Genomic DNA, 21,552 nt, shown 5'->3' on the forward strand with positions numbered 1-21,552 from the left:
AAAAACTACCCAGTTCATTTAGTATCTTGATGTTGACAGATTCAGTCGACTAAGCATAACTTATAACCAAGTTTTTCTCTACACACTAAATTACACCCCTTTTTCCTATATGACATGTTTATACTACAAGGATTACAGCATTATTATCAGTGCTCTCTGAATTTAATTTTTCTGACTCTAAAACAAACAATTGCAGATTTTTTCCATGAAAAGCCTAGTGAATACTACAAAATGCTGAAATGCTACACAGTTGAGTACAGTCCACTTCAGTTTACATGAGGAAAACCATACCATAAACTAGATTCTGAACCTCGGTAATCTATACAAAATACAACAGCTGGAGAATAAACTTCCAAATTGACAGCCTCTTCGCACAATGTCCATTCACAAGACAAGTACTCTAGAATAGCTCTCCCCATTTAATGACCTGATTACAGCAACAACACCCATGTACCTGACCCTGAAAAATGAAATGCTGGATATGTAAGTATTTATCAAACTAGAACACAACTGTAAAATTACTTTCCTACCCAATCTCTTTTACTGTGACACTTTTGGCTCTCTGTATTACATATAAGCTACTGTTCTTTTCACTACTCAGCAATTATTTATAGTAACTTTATTAAATTGCGATGTACAGTGTGCCAAACAGAATTCTTCCTTACAAAATTTCCTCATTCTAAAATTAGGAGTGAGCATAACACAAATACTTACTTCCCTTTCCTTTCAAGTAAGCATTGCCTTTTCATGAATTCTGCCTGGGGCAAGATTGCACAGGTAGGACAATATTGCAGTAAAGCATCTGTATTTGCTCAAGCTGAGAAGAAAATCACAGCCTGGCATTTGCTGCTGTAGGGCAGTTTTAACTTAAAGATCCTCTGTTCTCTTGTGAGCACGTTACGCCTTGCTGGCTCTCACAAAGCACAATATTCCTCCTAATACGCAGCGGTAACAGCCAGGGAAGGAAGGCTCTGAAAATCCTCCAGTTCGAAGCCAGTCAGTCGCTGGCAGGAGAGGCCAGGATCACCACCTTGTATATCAAGTATTTTCTGCCGCTTTCTATAAGCTCCTGCAAAGCAGCACCACAGCAAAATTTTACTGTCCAGCAACAGGCATGTAAAGGCCTGACCTTTCCAACATACAGTCTGCTTTGCACAGGCTGTGACACAGTGCTAAATTAGTTCTGTTTCCATCATGTATAAACTAACCAATTCATGTAAGTGGAAAACTTTTCTGGCTATTGGACTTTCACCCAGAAAACTGAGCCAAAATTACCTTCTTGGAATCTGAAAAGCTTATATATTTTTTTCTCTATTATAATTTTTCATTTTCATTCCTTTCTGTATTTCTGGATTCTGACCAGAACTGAAGCAGAAGTGCCAGAATACCATAAGACTGCTTATTCTTATTATTTCTGTGTTCTTTCCAACTTTGAATCCCCAAGTTTGGAAAGCAAAGACATTCTTGTGAGTGTTCTAACCCAGTTCTGCAGACCAAGGCAACTTGAAGACTATCTGACTCTAGCTATTTATCTAAACTCAATCTTCAGAACTTCCAAACACTTGTTTTTACTTGCCTTCTCATATCAGCATTAAAATAATAGACATGAGGAATATTATAAAGAAATACTTGCAGTAGCCTATATCACATAATAATTGCTGTCATTCATTTACCATTTGAATAAAAAAAGTTAATAGCAAACCGAGTATTATGTGTAAATGTAAGGTACATAGGGAAAATACTCTAGCAAATCAATAGGTAACTATACTGAAGCACAGATATATCTTTTGGATTTACATCTTTACCTGTTTCAAAATAAACAATATCCTGTAACTGCAGAAAATAATTATTTTTTTTCAATATTTATTACCAATGTCAGGAATAACAGTTTCTTACTTGTATGTAATCACTTAAGTTATATATTTGCCAAATTTTGAAAAGGTTTTTAAGGTTCAATTCTAAATCATGTTACCACAGGAATATTTGTTCATGATTTTATTACACGTTTCAACAAAACTCCTCAGTGTATTTTTTTCCCCTCATAGCCTAGGACAATATTTAATATGGAAAACAGATGCTGAAGCAGACCATGAACTACATTAAATGCAAAATTTAGTTTTCAATATTATAACCAATAATAGCTTGAAACACAAATGGTCATTAATGCTTAAACATAAAGAGATCAAAAGTCTATGATCAAATGCTGCTCTAATACCACAAGTGATGACCCACCCCAAAATACAGAGAAGATTCAAAACAAGAAAGGTATTTATCTGTTGCCATTAATAAAGAGTTATTTTAAGTGTTTCATATGTGAAGAAACAGGTTATTAAAATAATGGATATTCAATTACCATTTTCTCAAAATCAAGATTTTAATTATTCACATTTCTATGTTAAAATGCACTTTAGAAGATGAGCGTAGATTGTTAAAAGTTTTTATTATTCATTCCAAACTGAAGCCTTATCTTTCATTGTAAAAATAGTTTCTCCTTAACTTCTTGATTTTAATTAATTTTTTAAAATGAGAGACCAAGACTGCTTTTTAGCATGTCCAAACTAAATACTACTTTTACTGCCAATACCGACTGCACTTTTAGTCACCTTGCTTGTCCATAAATTCAATGATATGACAGCCTGCCACTAAGATAAATAGCAAATAATACTCTGAATAGTAGGTTCAGGTATTTCTTTGGGTTTTTAGTATCACTTCCTTTCCAACTTGTCACACCAACATGTGGAAACAGAAGGCAAAGTAAAGCTGTTTCTTCCACAAGAATGAGAATTCCACATACTGGAAACAGAAAGCATCACTCTGCAGATCAGGGAAGGAAGCTGGAAAGCATTGCTATTATCACCCGGCTGCAAGGGCAAGCAAGAGAAAGGGGGAAAAGAGAGCGCAGTCGGCCCTGCCAACAGTAGTTTTTCTTACTGGCTGTGAATATTAAAGATACCCAAGCCAAAAGCAGGAAGGGTGCAGCTGTTGGCAATGATCTATCACAATTAAAGACACAGCCAATAAACAATTAATCATATACGTTTTTACCAAGAAAAACAACACTTTGTACTATATTAAAGGTAAGAAGCTCTGCACAAAGTAAAAAATACTAGAATTGATGTATAGAGTATGGAGATACCTTCTGCAAACTATATCATGGATTAAACTTTTTAATTACATGATCATTCGTGACAGCTTCTTCTAGGACAAATGTATTCACAGAAGAATTACAAGGCCAGAGTTCCTGTACTGAAAGGACCACGGGTATCCAACACATATGAAACATCCATAAATGAAAATGCACCATGGATGCTTGGCCTAATTCCATTCCTCTAGCAACATACAACCCCTCTCTAAAAAAATCCTCCCTTCCTCAGGGGGGGAAGGAAGGTTGAGTAAAGCAAACTCAACTGGAACCTGAGGCTTTATTGGGATGGGGAGTTCTGGTTTGTAGATGATTTACAGATTGCTTCCACTGAGCAATAGAGAAGAAAAATGTGCTACTGTTGGAAAACTATAATCAGATGCCAAGAAAAAAATGAATATACAATGAAGTCTATATTCTGCAAATCTGCGGATGAAAAGAAACACGAATATTGTTTAACATATGACCAAACCTGTATGCACCTTTCAAGTATTACCCTGTATGCACCCCTGTATTGCCCAGAAATTGCTTAAGTATTATATACCACCAGAGCTGAGCCAAGGTCATGTCCTTGTACTGTAATGGTCATAACTGATCATTTAAATGTTCAAAAGAGACTGGAGTGCAAACATACACCAGAATAAGACCAGGGCTGCAAATGCTTGCACACAGCTCATGGTTGAAAAAGATCACACTCACATGAAAGCTTTTGTCCAGAGCCTTACTTAATCAAACGCAAGAAAAGAGCTTAAAACTGAATGCTAAGGACTTTCATTACTTATGAGTGAAACTCAGAATAAATAAAGATGGCTAAAACCACACTTGGCAACACAATACCTGGACTTTGGAGAATAGACTTTGGCCTCTCTGGGGATCTGCTTGATAGAGTACCATGGGATAAAGCCCTGGAAGGAAGAGGGGCCCCAAGAGCACTGGTTAATATTCAAGATCACCTCCTCCAAGATCAGCAGCAATAAAGACAGTCAGGCGAAAATGCCAGGAGGCTGCATGGATGAACAAGATGCTCCTGGACAAACTCAAACACAAAAAGGAAGCCACAGAGGGTGGAAACAAGGACAAGTAGCCTGAGAGGAAAACAAACTATTGAGCAGCCAAGGACCAGGTTAGGAAAGCTAAAGCCCTGATAGAATTATATCTAGCCAAGGACATCAAAGGCAATATAAAAAGCTTCTATAGGTACAACAGCGATAAAAAGACGACTAGGAAAATGTGGTCCCCCTCCAGAAGGAAACGGGAGACTATGTTACCTGGGACATGGAGAAAGCTGAGGTACTCAATGACTTTTTTGCCTCAGTCTTGCACCAGCAAGTGCTTCAGCCACACTGCCCAAGTCACAGAAGGCAAAGGCAGGGACTGGGAGAATGAAGAACCGCCTGCTCTAGGAGGTGATCAGCTTCAAGACCATCTAAGGAACCCGAGGGTGCACAAGTCCATGGGACCTGATGAGATGCACCCGTGGGTCTGAGGGACCTGTTGGATGAAGTGGCTAAGCCACAAGCCATCATATTTGAGAAGTCATGGCAGTCTAGTGAAGTTTCCAGTGACTGGAAAAGGGGAAAAGTAACCCCCATTTTTAAGAAGGGAAAAAAGGAAGACCCAGGGAACTACCTTAGTGCCTGGCAAGATCATGGAGCAGATCCTCCTGGATGCTATGCTAAGGACAAATCGCACCTGACAAACCTGGTGGCCTTTTACAATGGGGTTATAGTGTTGGTGGACAAGGGAAAAGCAACTGATGACATCTACCTGGACTTGTGCAAACCTTTTGACACTGTCCTGTGTAACATCCTTGTCTCTAAACTGGAGAGACATGAATTTGATGGATGGACCACTCGGTGGATAAGGAATGGGCTGGATGGTTGCACTCAAAGAACTGTGGTCAACAGCTCAATGTCCAAGTGGAGACCAGTAATGAGTGGCATTCCTCAGGGGTCTGTACTGGGACCGACGCTGTTTAACACCTTTGCTGGCAACATGGACAGTGGGATCAAGTGCACCCCACCAAGCTGTGTGGTTCGGCTGACATGCTGGAGGCAAGGGATGCCACCCAGAGGGACCTTGACAGGCTTGAGAGGTGCGCACCTCATGAAGTTCAACAAGGCCAAGTGCCAGGTCCTGCATGTCCAAGCACAAACACAGGCTGGGCAGAGAATGGATTGAGGGCAGCCCTGCCAGGACTCAGGGGTGCTGGTCGGTGAGAAGCTCAACATGGCTCTGCAATGTGCGCTTGCAGCCCAGCAGCCAACTGAATCCTGGGCTGCATCAAAAGCAGCGTGGCCAGCAGGCTGTGGTGATTCTCCCCCTCTTCTCCGCTCGGGCGAGACCCCACCTGGCATGCTGCGTTCAGCTCCTGGGCCCCCGACATAAGGCCATGGACCTGCTGGAGTGAGTCCAGAGGGGGGCCCAAAGATGGTCAGGGGGCTGGAGCCTCTCTTCTGTGGGGACCGGCTGAGAGAGTTGGGGCTGAGAGCCTGGAGAGGAGAAGGCTCCGGGGGACATTACAGTGCCTGAAAGCGACCTACAGGAAAGCTGGAGAGGGGCTTTTTACAAGGGCCTAGTGACAGGACAAGGGGGTAATGGCTTTAAGCTGAAAGAGGGCAGGTTTAGGTCAGGTATTGGGAAGAAACTCTTTACAGTGAGGCTGGGGAGACTTGGGACAGGCTGCCCAGAGCAGCTGTGGGTGCCCCATCCCTGGCAGTGCTCAAGGCCAGGCTGGACGGGGCTGGGAGCAACCTGAGCTGCCGGGGGTTGTCCCAGCCCGTGGCTGGGGGTGGGACTGGGTGGTCTTTAAGGTCCCTTCCCACCCAAACCATTCTATGATTCTATGAATACAAGCAGACGTGTAACATACACAACAATGTTCAAGAAGTAAAAAGAGAACTATTAATCTTGCATAACAATTTTTAAAAGACCACATACCCACAGGTATGAATATCTCAAACTCCACTATTAGAGGAAATGAAAAAAACCTGTTCATCTTTAGTGTTATTTTCCATTTTTCTTGATCGTTATTTTAGATAGGTTACCAAAGAACTTCATAGGACACTATTCTTCATTCAAATAGAACTTGAAAACACTGATTCAGAAGGAAAAAGAAACAGCCTTTTCCCCAATACTTCTAAGGCTGAAGCAATAAAACAATAGTTAGATGTAATTTAATTTTAATGAAAATATAGTGAATTAAAAAAAAATAAAATAGTGAAGTCCAGACATCACCATGCCTCTAGACAAGGTAGCTCCTTCTAAATACAGAACAGAAAGAGCAAAGGTCAGGCATGAAAATATTCACGCATCTCTTTCCATCAGTAATTTCCTCTGTAAGAAATAATGGAAGCAGCATACAACTTTGAGAAAACAGCTCAATTTCTTAAAGAAGAACAAATCCTCAGTCCTAAAAAGCTTTTAGAAATTCAACCTCATATGAACATCATCTTTGCATGTGTGATGTGCTAGCTATAAACCTTCTATGGCTGGAACAGAACTTGTACCAGCACAACTCTGCTCTCTCAGGCAGCCTCTCACCACATCCCGGCAAAAGTGTAACAGTGTCCGTACCAGGGGAACTCGCCAGCACAGTTATGCACACCGTAAATCAGACCCCACTGCAACCTAGACAGACCTATGCCAGAAAAGGCTTGCACTGCAAACCCCAGCCAACCTGACAACCCACACTACAGAGTAAGCTTTAGTCACCCACTGTGTGTTTTTTTCAAAAAAGAATGTGGGTGGGCTCAATCAGTGATGTCTTTCTACAAATCCTCACATTTTAACACTGTCAGTCTTCAGACAACAACACTTTCTTTGCTCCATTATGAGAGTGTATTTGCATTTGATCTAAATATACCTCTAAGAAGGTTCATTGTTTCATTTAATATCATGACAACAGTCTTCTTCCCTGATTAAAAAAAGCACATTTTTACATATGCAAAGGTTCATTAACATTCCTCCATCCTGCTTTGAATACATAAAATTCGAGCATGCACCTTATATAAATTAACCAACTCCCTACCACGTTAGCTATTAGATACGTTTTTTTGAAGTACTTTTCACTTATTAGAAACATTCACAGACTGCATAGAATTACATCATTTATACTCTAAAAATGCCTTTAAACCATGGTATTTAAATGACAGGAGATACAGACAAGAGATAGGACAATGGGTAAAAGGAAGCAAGCTATAATGATTACTGATGTTATGTGTATTGGGAAAGCAGAGGGGCATAAAAATGAATAAATACTCTAGGAGCTACAGGTAGGACCAAACGGCTACAAGGTTCTTGCGGGAACCTATCAAAACTGCTGTGTGTCATCCTATGGCTTTCAGACGGCACCTTTACGGTGACGGCCTTTGTGTCAAAAGCCTTTCGTGTCACACAGGCTTTGATTCAGCAAAACCATTAGTCGTAACTTCAAACATACTAATTGATTCCAGTGAAGTCAATGAAACCAAATTGCACACATTGTTCACATCTTTTGCTGCACTGGAAGTAATATGAATATTAAGAGAGGGGACAGGAAACGAATAGCATACAAAATAGCAATGTAAAAAGAAGGTAAAGCTGTAACTTTGATGGAAGAAGAAATGCATTTAAGCTGAGAGAGAAAATGTAGACAGAACACTGTTACTGCACTGAAGATAAGGGTGAAATCATGTGGGACAGTGATAGCACTGCAAGTTTCAGAATATAATGATGGAAAGACAACTTTTAGGCTGAAGCCTACCACACTGGAAAGGCTTTTGCCATCTACATGAATTAACGTATTTACATGATCTACATAATCTGCATGAATTAATGTGTAAGAGACCAGACAAAAGAAAAGTTAAAAAGCAAGTAAAAAAGGTGGACAAAACTTAATTTGCTTTCACATGATATCCACTGTTTCAAAATCAATAGATAATTGCTTTAAGAGAAATCTACATCCTTTTCAGCTGGAGACTAATAAGTACTCAAAGGAAGAAAACCCAAAAGCCTGAAACGAAATGAAGCTGTCACACAAACCTAGAAGTAACTTCGTATTCTTTCATCTTTAGTATCTTAATTCATAAGAAACCTATTTTCTTTGTGACTTGCAACAAGTATATTACATCTACAAGTGAATTCATCTTATTGATGATCTAATACTAGCTGTCAGTTCTTGCACAATATATGCTTAATTCCACACCAATGGAAAACTGCTTCAGCACGAAGTCTACTCTTATCTCTGAAAATGTTTGTAAAATTACAGAACATATAGATGCTACAGTAAAGGGGAAAACCCTAGAATATAGTATTTTATTTTTGTATTTCTGGCAAGATCAACTAGTAGCATCCACCTGGGCCAGAGAAATTGGTCTCAATGATCATTCATTACAGTTTTTAACTTTTTGCTTACAGCCAAATCAACAAAAGTCCTTACTGTATGGAGACATATTATGTAACCACTTACTTAAACCAGTTTCCGAAGTCTTAAGTAGATACTTAAATCTTACCTTCTGTGATACCAATACAATCAAAATAAAGATATTTCAAGTCCTTCTGTGATCTCTCAAGTAGTAGCAAAGAAATTCTGTGGTCAGATTACAATTTTAAAAAAGCTTTCTTTCTAGGCAGCTACCTATTATACTTAACAGGCTTAACACAATATGAGTCAAAGATCAAGAGTAAGTTATGTGAGGTGTCAAGTGCACAAGGTTAAAGGTAAAATTTTATGAGGTCAAAGGTGATATAAATAAAATATTTTGTGTCAAAGCAGCGACACAGACAAGATGTATATAATCTAAAGACATCACAGATGACAAGTGTAATAACTTTAAGTAGTACAAGTGTGTTCTCACTACAGATATCTTTACTGACTAAAAAAATTGAAAACAGTGATGAATAAGTAACTATGAATATTACAATGCTTCCATGGAATACAGTTTTACTTCTATATAATACTGTGGAAATTTTTTCTCAAGTATTTCAGAACTTAAATTACTGACTGCTTCAGTTGTGGAGGAGGCAAAGTCTGGCATTAACTACGCATGTTGAATAGAGGTACACAAAGCAGATCGCTTTGATAAATAAAATTGCTCTTTTGCTTTGCAGTGACCATATCTCTAGCATGTATATCTTACTCCTGCTCTTTGAGGAAAACAAAAAACAACAAAAAACACACCACACAGAGAAGGCCTCAGACCAACGAAATTTCGGATTACAACCGCATAGTTCAGCACTGTATACTCAGACTAATTAAAATATAGGTATAAATAATATATTAAATATCTACCATTGGAAGTATCTGTATGTTGCCAGTATACCAAATACTATGCACCATCTTGATTAAGGATATTTAAATCTCCCATTGTAATCATCAAGCTGTTCATTCAGTTAAAGCTGTTCTCTCCTTTTGATCCCACACAAAGGACACATTCAAGAAATCCCATACATTTAACCTTAATCTTGATCTTAAGTTCACATAAAAATGTTTTGCTGAAAAACACAGGATTTAAGCATATGATGTTGAACACCACAAAAATCAGGGTATCTGTGCCCTCTAGTGGAATTCTTTTTCACCAACTGGGCACAAAGGCAGCTGTTCCAACATGATCCCTTCTTCTGGAAGCTGGAATTGTTAAAATTATCAAATTAGACGTTGTGAATAGTGTGTAACACCCAGTCAAAAGAAAATCTAGTTCACTGTTTTCCTCCATATTCATCTGAGACAGCTGCCCAGCAAGAGCCATAGTTCAATTATCAGTAGCTAGACAGATAAAAGCAAAGGCCAGACAGATACTAGAAAATTTCAGAATTATAGATTCCCCACGCTTTGATGCGTGTATCAACATGAAAGATTCTGTGAAATCTCACAGCTTGTATTTCTAGGAAAATGGATGCAGTATGAAGCATTCTCCCATATATCCAGTTAGGTAAATCCTGCATCTAAAACCAAATCCAAACGCACAGAACTCCCACCAAACACTGTAAAGTGGGACAAAGAAACTGAAAGACAGTTTATGTACTTCTGTTACAGTTACGAAGGGGTCTGCAAACTCAGCAAAAATTTATTCCTCCAGACTACTGTATCTCTCTGATTTTCTTCTTCTGTTTTTCCAGTGATAACCACATCTGTGGATTTCAGTATCTCAGGGACTTAACTCTCCAAAGCTTTTTAAAAAGGAAAATATAAGATGCTACTACTGGATGTAAGAGCTGTAAACAAGATTTCAAAATAAAAATAGTAACAAGAATTGCAAAGGAAAGGAGGAGACAGTCAAAAATTAGAAGTACAGAGCAGTGTCATTTGAATCAGCTTGGCTGGAAACAGGTTTCTGAACACAATGAAGTTAAATCTGAATCGGCTCCGGAGAACTGGCTTGCACAGTATTTCTTCCTAACATCTGACAGGTATAATACTCAGGCATTCACAAATTTTTTGGGTAAGACAGAACTCAAAGTCTGACTGTTACAATTTGTCTCATAGAAAAAGGCTTGACTTAATACTGTAGTTCAATTCAGGCAGCAGCAGCAAGAAATTAAATCAGACAACCGTTCAGAAGTCTTTTCTTCAAAACAGTAGTTTCTTGGTTTAGTATAAAATCTCCGCAGGGCTTCCTAAGAATCACCCTAAATGCCAACTCTTCTAAAGAAGCTACTGAAAAACTAATTATTGTTCTTTCTAGAAATCCCAATATTTGCAAAGCATTTCCAATCCTAAATTTTTAAAGTAGTTTAGCACTATGATTTTCAGCATTATTGATCTTGATGCATACGACAGCATATCTGATAACTAAAAGAGGACTAAGATATTTTAAGCAGCAGGAAGGAACAAAAAAAAAAGGTTAGGCAAGATGCAGACACCTGCAGCACATCAGATTTTTATGATGAAAGGAAAAATATAGTGAGATGAAAAGCACCTTTGGATTAACAGAAAAGCAATTAGTCACTTTTTGTATTTTTTATACACCATGTATTTCAACTGGCAATTGCCTGAAGTATTTGAATCCGCTGTTTCTTTCATTGCTTTTCATCGACAGTCTATATTCAAAAGGCACTATTATTCCCATGCTAATACAAATATTCTTGTTCAATTCCTTTACAGGAATTTTAAAGACTTTCTTAGGCTACTCAGCTGTATGGCATTTAAAACTAGAAATAAAAAAATGGTTACAAAAACTTACCACTTCTTCATCTGAAAGCTCTCGCCCTTGTATACTACTGTTTTCTCTCACAGCCTGTTGGTGCTTTTTCCCTTTAATGTGACTAAAAAGGTATACTTCTGATGAAATCTGCAATGACAATGATTTAATAGTACATTTTTTTTCCCTTGGTAATTCCATAACCTAAAAATAACAGTATTTTAAATACAATACATTATATGTCAATTTATCAAGAGTATGTTCAGAATTTCAAGCACAGTACTTTATTCTTTAACCTAATTTACATAAATATCTTTGATGCAGGACTTAAGAGTAAATTACACAATGATTTTCTAGCCAGCAGTATACTAAGAAAGAAAAAAAATAATCTTGGTTTCTCATCTCACTTTCACTTCAATCTAACTTCATATATTGAACTTTCATTCTGAAATGTATGATCAGTGAAAATACAAGACTCCAGTCTGCTGAACCTGAGTTTCTGTTCCAGCACTGCCTGAAGTGATCCTGTGCAATCTCATTAAACCAAGTAATTTAGAGAAATAATGCTTTGTAGGATATAAGGCTTTATTCAGTAATGCACACTCTTTGCAAATCAGTAAAAACAGTTATCAACCAGAACAGATCTCCTTGCTCACTTCCTACTCAGTGACTGTATGGCTTCCTCTCCTCCACCATTCCTGAGACACAGGGATCGGTGGATACGAGAAGAGATACCCTGTTGAGATCGCAGATCTGCCTAGCAAAGTACCTGGCTTCCAACAGTGACCAAAAAGTGATACCTAAAGGAGAAGCAGAAGAGGAGACAAAACGAACACTGATTCTCCCTGTCCTGGCTTTGGCTGGAATAGAATTAATTTTCTTCTTAGTAGCTGGCAGAATGCTGTGTTTTGGATTTAGTGTGAAAATACTGTTGATAACACACTGATGTTTTCAGTTGTTGCTAAGTGATGTTTATACCAAGTCAGAGGGCTGGAGGGGCACAAGAAACTGGGAGGGGACACAGCCAGGACAGCTGACCTGAACTAGCCAAGGGGCCATTCCATACCATGGGATGTCATACTGAGCATAGAAACTTGAAGGAATTGGCTGGGGTTTGCCAGTCACTGCTGGGGGACTGGTTGGGCATCGGTCGGCAGGTGGTGAGCAACTGTACCATGCATGACTTGCTTTTTTTCCCCTTTTGGATTTTAGCTCTCTCCTTTTTTCCCTCCTTCTCATTACAATTATTATATATAAACTTATTTTAACTATTAAAAATTGTTCTTACCTCAACCCATGAGCTTCACTTTTTTTCCCCTGAATCTCCTACCCATCAGGAGGCAGCACAAGCAAGCAGCTGCATGGTACTAGTTGCCAGCTGGGGTTAAACCACAACACTCCCCCTGAACACTTTAAGCCTCCAACCACAGTTCAAGAACTACTTAAGCTTGATGTGGTTTATCTGTATCTAGTAACTTTCAGTGAAATTCAGTCCAATGAAATTTGTCCAATCATTCCCTGAACTCATATTAAATTCAAATATCCACAGGAACAACTCAGCTACCTGCTGTGTAAAGAACCACATTCTTTACTTTGCATTAAATCTAGCTTTTAACTACCTTCACCTGATGCTCCCAAATTCTTGCTTTTCTTATACGGGACAGCTAATAAATGAGTACTGTCCACACTTTTCATTCTACTAAAACTCTATAGTTCTTTCAGATCTCCCCTAAACCACCTGATTTATAGACAGAAGAATCCAAAATAAGTTGTACTTTACGAGAGCAGAGCAGGGACACAGTAAATTTAAGTACTCCCATCTGTGAATAAAGCAACATTTGTAGCTTCAAGGCTTAGGGTGGCCTTGCAATTCCGACAGTATTCAGTATGGACAGAGATCCAACTTACCATTACATTGCATAATGAGCACTGTTTTTTTCGTTCATATGGTGTAAGTTTTGGTGCATAATCAGTATTAGCATGTCTTCCACTACTTAATTCAGCTGCTTTCTCTTTTCTTTGTTCAATTTGTTCCATGTGCCTTCTAATACTTTCATCATGCTGAATGGAAAATAAAGCAACAAAGAAAAAACATGGTGAATTATAGCAAATGGGATTAAACTGTGCAAAGAATTACCAAATATTGTACAGTTAGGATGAACTTCTGTTAAGTAGAAACTAGTTTTTATTTCTGAAAGGCATTAAAAGCCAGCAGAAATCAATTTCTTTTTTTGTTTTATAGGTTATTATCAACTAATAATCTGCTGCAAATCCTTCCGTAAATCTTTGTTACATTTAACATTTCAGTTCTGGTTTTGTTCTTAATGAAACACTAGCACAGAATACAAGTTCAACTTTCAATTCTACAAATATGTAACTTACGTAGTGCTGTTTTCACATGAAATCACGAAGTACAAATTAAAAGTAAAATAAATTACTTGTTATTTATCCGCAGTAGCAGGCATAGTTCACTGGATTCTTTCAGAGGGTTTTCACACCTAACCTTCATGTCAATGGAACAAACTCTCAACTATTATTTAAAATCAGAGGCTGGGGTATGAACCGGTATTTAATAGCAAAACTGCATTTTACAGTATAAGTAAATGTAGCTATGGTGCTAAAGACTGGGATCAGAGCAAAGAATAATACTGAAATGAAGTTACTTGTACATACATAAACCATTCTAGAATAAGTACTTAAATGATTTACCATTAACTGAAACTTTAATATATAGTTCCATCTCAGAGCCTTCAAAATATAGTTTATCACTTTAGAAGTCTTTACATCTCTTGAAAAATAGTGGGTATCTCTTCAAAACTTTTGATACCTCGGTTCTCCACTGGACACCCAATTCAGCTGGACAGGGGAACTACAAGGGGCTCAGTCCTTATGTCTATTTTATGAAATAACTGGAGCCATTCATGAAACAAAAGGAAATAGCATGCCACACTTGACAGCATCAGTTTCAATACCTTTAGACAGCACCTGTGTGACCATTGGTGAACTCTCCACTAAATGGCATGAGAGTTTTTATGTATTGATTTTCCTCATGATTTAATTTAAAATTACTTTGACTTTTCTTGGAAAGTACAGGTTCACTTGTTATCATGTTCAGAGCTCTGAAATTAATGAATTCCATAGAGCTCAGTCCTGTTTTTTCCAGCTACAGAGTATACATTATACAGCAAGGTCCTCTTCTTAATGCAAAAGTCTAAAATCTCTTGTAAAAGTTAAGAAATTCGGGACACTGTACAGCGCACCATAACTTCTTCATCAAATAAAACATACATACATAAAGTAATTTTGCAGAAATTGTTTATTGTTGATGTATTTTTCAACTAAAGTATCCTTCTATACCTTCAGTTGAATCTTCTTCTGTAGTTCTTCCATGGCTTCTTGTTGAGCTGCAGTAAGAGCTGCCAACCTCTCTTCTCGATCTCTATCCAAAAGGTAATAAATACAGGAAAAACTTGTAGTAACGTAAAGCATGCATAATATGACTAATTTATGCTTGAAATGGAGAACGAGCACCCCAAAAACGAAGCTGAAGATGGCTCAGCAAAAAACAAAGACAACAAAAAGCAACTTAGTTATCAGAGAATACAGATGCTTCGATAAAGGCAGACTCTTGAACTTCTGTAGCAGAACCTGGATCGCACCTCAGTCCAAATCAGAGCAATGATAGTCAACAGAATGCCACAAAATAGTGATGAATGTGATACCCTGCCACCATTAGCATTCTTCAGCCAATAGCTATAGTCAGGGAACCAAAGGGGAGGAGTACAATGGCAAATCAAAGAAAAACCATAAAGCAATGAGGGAGGTCTCTTTTGTAAAAATGATGATTAGTGGAAGTTTGACTATATACACTTACAGATAACACTTTGACCAACCCTAAATTATACAGTCATGAGTGATGAACTGACGCTTTAGAATATTGCAATTCTAAATAATCAAGACACTAAAGGATAGCAAAAGATCAGGCACTTATCTTACTGTCATCTCCTGCACGTAACTGCAGTCAGGACCTATTTTGCTCACTGACCCTGTCTACCCTATATCTCTCTTCCAAAAACTGAATCGTCTCAAACTTCAGTTGTCCTCTTTGCTTTTAGCAACTCTCCTTCCCCTCCCCAGCAAAGTGCCAAAGCACAGCTGTCATGCAGGCAGATGTCAGTAAGAGACTGTGAATCCTCTAAGCAATCCTTGAAGAGATTAAGATTTCTTTTTTTCTGTCTGAGAAAAGGACAAGAGGTACAACTTAATCTGTTACTAAAACTATTAAGCAGAAACCTGCAGATAACGGTTTAAACAAGAACAACTTACTGGTGATCAGTAAGCCACAAAAGCTATTAAACCTTAAAAAGGAAGAAAGTCAGCTACTCATGCTGTTTGTACAAAAGAAATGGGATGGGAGAGAAACACTTCTCCTAAAACTCTGGCAGCTGTGAAGGGCCAGAGAGGTAAAACTGAACAAAGAATAAGGCATTCAAAGCCATTAGCCATCTCTTCAAAAAGCATTCTAAAAATAAAGTAGTTTGAGTGACAAAACTAGAAAGAATAACATAAAGAACATTAACCAGACTGCAGTGGTTTTTGTTTTGTGTGGACTTCTCTTTTTTTCTTTTCTAAACAGAAAACTCATAGAAAAAACCTGTCATTTCAGTAAAAGTAAAAGTCTCAGATAAAGTAACACTTCAAAACAAAAAGCCACAGAAAATATAAAAGCAGATAGAAAAGACGACAGGGAGGAAACAAGTCTAACAATAAACACTACACACAATTGTTCTTTCAGAAAGTATAAGTGAGTTCTTCCAATCACCATGGGGAGGAGGGGTGTGAGGAAGAGATGACGGATGAGAAGCATTAGGTAGTTTATGTGCTATCTCCCCAGAGGTATATAAAGGCTGAACTACAGTCTTTGTTTCCATTTTAAAGCGTTCCTGACTCACACATGAGCTGAAACAAATCACAAATAACACATGACCCAAAGCTTATTTTAGTTATTTCTTTCAATATGTGTGTTTAAATATTTGTTTAATCCTAGAAACTATGACAAACTGCTGTCACTGCATACTCTGGACTAATAATAGTTGAAACAAAATGCTGAAGTTTAAATTTATAGAGCATCAACATTACTCCTGTACAAGCCCTTTTGAAAAGCATGCTTTTTGCACGATTTGGTTATATTACACAGTTTTATGATTCCTATTGACAAGAATAAAATTTTCCATATTATGGATTTAAACTCTCTGGAATATAAAACACTCTGAAATTACATCTAAAACCTTAATGGAATCACATTTATGTATGTAAGGGCAGAAGGGCTTTTGAAGTCAGTTTTAAGTACACTATTCCTTTCATACAGATGCTTTAATCACCACCAGATGCACATGGTAAACCTTACAATGAAGAAGCTTTAAGCAGATACTCCAGAAAGTACTCATTCCAGCAAGTACTAAATCTTCAGGATAAGCATCAAACCCTAGCAAGTAGGAAAAAAAGCCCAGCAAAACAAAACATCAAATGATACCCCAAGGTTCCACCAGAACATGGAAGGGACGTTTACAGCCACCTTCCTGTCAATCTCACCTCTCCCGTAACTTCCAAATCAGGACACCTTGAATCCTCCTCTAAACCTACTATGTTAGAGAAACCTCAGAACTGTTATTAATAAAACAAAATGACCCTGAAGCCATTCTGACATAACATAATCACCAGATTGTAGGGCACCACACATACATTCTCTCCTACTCTTTCCCAAAATTACAAAAAAAAAAAAAAAGAAAGAAAACAACTCATCAGCATCTGCAAAGGAAAACAAATTAAGTAAGGTACTGCAGTATCAAGTACAAAGCATCTGAAAACTGAAGCACTGTACTAACAAAGGCAAATGGAAACTGCCGTTCTTCATGTCATACTGAAATAAATGGGATGCAACAAAGTAAAGTGGCAGATTTAAAATTTATTAAACAAAGAGCCAAGAATTACAAGCCTTGAGCCTTTAGACAAGTTCTAACTGTAGAAGACCTGAGAAGGCAAAGGTTTCAACGGGACAATTATTTCCCATTTGCTTACTGTGAGGGTTTCCTCAAATTTCAGAGAAACATAGAAGCCTTACACATGCAGTGTCTTATCTTCCCTAAAGTTCATAACCAAAATTCTCCCTGTCAGTCCTAATCTCCCTCAAATGTCTGTGAATGAGAATAAGATACTGAAGGATCCCTTCCAACTCCTATCTCATTGTGACTCTGGCTCAATGTATTGGGGAAAGGTCCAGTCCTTGAAGTTCTGGGCAAGGCCACAGATCCAATCCACAATTCATTAAATATCTACTTGAGAGTTGAATATCTTTATGATGTCAAGCTAGGATTACTCATGCCTTTGGAAGATGAAAGAAAGTGAGCAATAAATTTCTGAATATTTTACTTGGAGGGGAACCCCCCCCCAAAAAAAACTCTTCAAGACAATTTTGAAGAAAAGCTGAGACAATAAAAATGTTTGAAGAACCACTAGCGAACACTTCTTGTCATAGGAAAAACATAACTTCTATTTAGGTTTTATGCTATGCTTGTGGCAGTGGAACTGTAGGGAAAGGGAATAACAGGAGATGAATACAAATAGAATTTGGCAAATTAAACAACAAGCAGAAAGCAGTTTTCCTGAATCAGACTTCAAAGTAAACCCTTCTCACATGCTGCAATGCCACCCAACAGTCATCCTCTCTGTACCTCATGTTTTGCTCAAAACAAAGAGAGAGAAAAGCCCATATGAAAAACCTTTACAAACTTGATTATGGGCAAAATGAAACCAAGTAGTTAACAGGCAGTAGAATTAACGAAGCCTGGTTTCCCAGCTTTGCACTTCGCAAATGTAATCTCTGGTGTCTACAAAAAGGTGAAATCAAATTGATGCCAGTAAGTACAAAAGTTACTGGAGAGTGGAGGATATGGGGAACACGGTGACATTAATCTTGCTTCCTTTGGAAACTAAGCTAAAATATGAAAAAGGAAAATTATTAAAAGATCTTGTAAGCAATAAAACTAAGATTAATATAATAAAATATATCCTTGCATGTTATATTGTGCATGTATCTAAGGAATACAAAAATCTATTACAGAATTTATGACTACTCACCTGACTTTCTTTCAAACCATTCATCAGGAATATCATCTAATGTTACTTTTTAAAATACTAAGCCTGAAGAGTTAAGAAGGTACTATTGTCATAGAGAAGCTGCAGTTTGCTGAAAAGGGTAGGGAAGTACAAAATTACCGCAGTTACCTGGCCCTCTCCCGTGCTGCATCTTCTCGTGCTTTTTCTTTCTCTTGCCTCTGCTGTTCAATTCGTGCTTCTTGTTCTTTCCTCTTCATCAGCAGCTCCTCAACTCGGGCTTGCCGTTCTGCTTCTAGGGCTCTTTTGCGCTCCTAGTCATAGAGAAATAAATTCTAACTTTTCTTTTAGGGCAAAACCAAAAAGGAATTAACAGAAATTGGTTTTTAACATCTGCTTATAGAATTTTACCTTACTTTCATGATGGAGTGAGAACTGCAATTTTATTAGAGGAATATTATGCAAATATAAGTATATTCAGAAGCTTGAACATACATTGAAAGCACGGTTGTATGAACTAAGCTAAATATTAACCAGCCATATATTTTGTTCTTTCTGAGAAAAGTCTATCCACTATGAAAGCTTATAAAACTTGTTCAATAATGACAGCATTTGAAAAAAGTTTAACATCCTACAGGATACAGGTAATGTAGAAATAACATATGCTCCCATGGAATATTAGTATTTAAATTATGACTCTGAAACTGAATGATATTATAAAACAAAATTGATTCTGACAATTAATTTTTGTGCTCTCACTGATTATGTGATTTCTCTCTCAATATTAAATTTTTACTGGTCTCTGATTAAGAAACTATATGTGGTATTGTAAACCTTTCTGACAAAGTGGCTATACTTCTACCAGCAACAAATGTAAAAACAGATCATGTTTGAATTTAAATATAAGACATTTATGAGTGAACATTAAGTCAGTGAGTTTTACTAAGAGGAAAAGTGTTATTTGGTTTAAAGTCTGGGGAGAACTAGATTTTAATGGGTTCTTCAACTAATTTTACTGAAAAATTAGTCTGTTTTGTATGACAGATTAAATGAAAAACAGATATTTAAATAAATTTTAAAATATACAATACGTAAATATGTATGTTATATATAATTATATCTCAAGACATATGTATATAAAATTACATATAACATCCTTGCCACAAACTCCAACACTGTAAACACACATCACTACACTAGCAAATAAATTATCTTCCTTTCAGGAGATTGTATGAGATTCCATTAGCACAAATGAAAACTTGCTGGAATTATGAACATTTTTACACAGTTAAATGTAGACATATGAAAAGCTGAAAACATTACCCTTTATGCTTTATTCAAGCAATGAAGAACTACAAAAATAAGTGAACTTTTTGTTTCACGCACAGCATTTTATATAAGCAAATGTGATGTTAACTTCACTGTCTTCACCTTCACAGGCAACATAGCTTGGTAATGGATAATCAAAACTGTGGCTTTTACAGTAACCATATTCTTTCCTGCATAATGTTTCAGTAATAACATTGCACAAATTCATTAATATCCTTCTTAATAAAATAAGTAAGACAAGATATGGCATGCTTTAGTACAACTGTACTATAAAATTACCAAGAATACAAACTGTTTTACAGAATACACCCAGTGGATCATAAAAAAATATTAGTTCTCCTGGACATTCCTTACAAAGACCTATAAGGCTGCATTTGAAGATGTGCCAGTATAGCTTGCAGATTTTGGATAAGGTACCAGTGCTACTAAATGGAAAAGCAAGTAAAAGCTAAAAAAATTAAAAACTTTAGTAGATTCTGTAATTAAAAGTTAAAATAAGCTTGATGGAAGGAAAGGTTTAAAGGTGAATCTGCAGAGTTTAGTGTCAGGGAGAAGCAAGTAGACTTTACTGAATGGATATGAGAAATACTTGAGGTCAAGGAAGACATTGCTCAGTTAGATAAACAGAAGCACCCCAGAAGATACTGAAATTTTATACCAGTTTTAGAAACTTTGTGACTTTAAATTATGCAATTCCATGAAGTCCATCACTGTTACAGTAAATATAAAGTAGTTATGTTTAGAGGTGTGTTCTCCCAGTGGTTTAGGAGGTTTTGCATGAAGTTAAATTCCTATTTATAGGCCTGAACTCACATCATTCACTGCAGTTCACTTAAGTGGAATTATTTGTTCGTGGTTATACTAACTGTTAAAAGTTTTTATACAGGAGTGGGGCCAACTCCACAACAATGCAGGAAAAGTTTCCTTGAGAGGTCAATACACATAGTTCCATAGAGGACGGTCAGGGAAGCTACATCATACCTCAAAATATAAGGCTTTGCTCAACTGTTAAGCAACTTGGGCCTTGAAAAAGCATAGCAGGAAGCATCAGCTTGATCCTTTGTCTGGCAGAAAGGATACGGAGAGAACAGCGTGGTCCTAAGTGGGATTTAGCTCTGAAAGCCTGTCTGCAGCATTTGTTCTAGTTCAGCTACCAGCTTAAAAATGCCCTAATGCCTACACAACCCAGGAAAGGACTAAAAAAAAGGCAAAGACACGAAAGAGTCAAAAAAACCCAAAATACCAGAAAGGGACTCCAGGAAAACTGCATTCGAGAATAAGGGAGTATGAATAACTACAAAAAACAGGATCACTGAGATCAGGTTTTTCACAAACTACGTGGAAGGGTACTTCTCACTGATAACACAATCAACCCTTGGAAATCCGGTAACTTTTAACAATATATTCTCTCAAGAAGAGTATTATCCGGCACTTTTGGAGTACCTTCTGTCTCAAAAATGGCTTCTGAGCCACTTCAATAACATGCCCCATTTTTCAACAAGGAGGCAGTGCCAAGCAGTAGCAGGTGATTCTAAGTTCTGGCACAAGCTGGATTCACAGGTGACCTGCCTTCGTGGTGATCTGAGGTTATGTATAGAGAAACAGGCTGTGTTTACATCAAAAGAAAACTTATGTTTTAAATTCTAACATAGAGAACAGTGCCAAAAAAGTGGATGCATGGGCTGGAAAACCTTAGTATTGGAACGCTGTATTAAAAAAAAAAAAAGAAACAAAAAAATCCAACAACCCCAACCAACCCACACCAGGATTCCAGGAACACAAATACATTTGCATTGTGGTTTTCACGGATCCTGTGAAAAGCATTGTAATTATGACAGTAGTTATATG

At 37.4% G+C, this 21,552-nt stretch overlaps 1 protein-coding gene across 5 annotated transcripts in view; it reads right to left on the reverse strand.

Moving 5' to 3' along the window:
- The window catches only part of SCAPER (S-phase cyclin A associated protein in the ER), a 165,949-nt gene that overhangs the window by 94,131 nt on the left and 50,266 nt on the right, over nucleotides 1-21,552 (reverse strand). For all 5 annotated transcript variants that reach the window (XM_055715699.1, XM_055715701.1, XM_005442654.4 and 2 more), the window contains exons 17-20: nucleotides 18,547-18,689; nucleotides 14,620-14,701; nucleotides 13,171-13,323; nucleotides 11,305-11,412 (exon numbers count right to left, since the gene is read on the reverse strand). In XM_055715699.1, the coding sequence (XP_055571674.1) occupies nucleotides 11,305-11,412; nucleotides 13,171-13,323; nucleotides 14,620-14,701; nucleotides 18,547-18,689 (486 nt within the window). The remainder of the gene's footprint in view (nucleotides 1-11,304; nucleotides 11,413-13,170; nucleotides 13,324-14,619; nucleotides 14,702-18,546; nucleotides 18,690-21,552) is intronic.

Source organism: Falco cherrug, chromosome 7, assembly GCF_023634085.1.
Source record: "Falco cherrug isolate bFalChe1 chromosome 7, bFalChe1.pri, whole genome shotgun sequence".
Classification (NCBI taxonomy): domain Eukaryota; kingdom Metazoa; phylum Chordata; class Aves; order Falconiformes; family Falconidae; genus Falco; species Falco cherrug.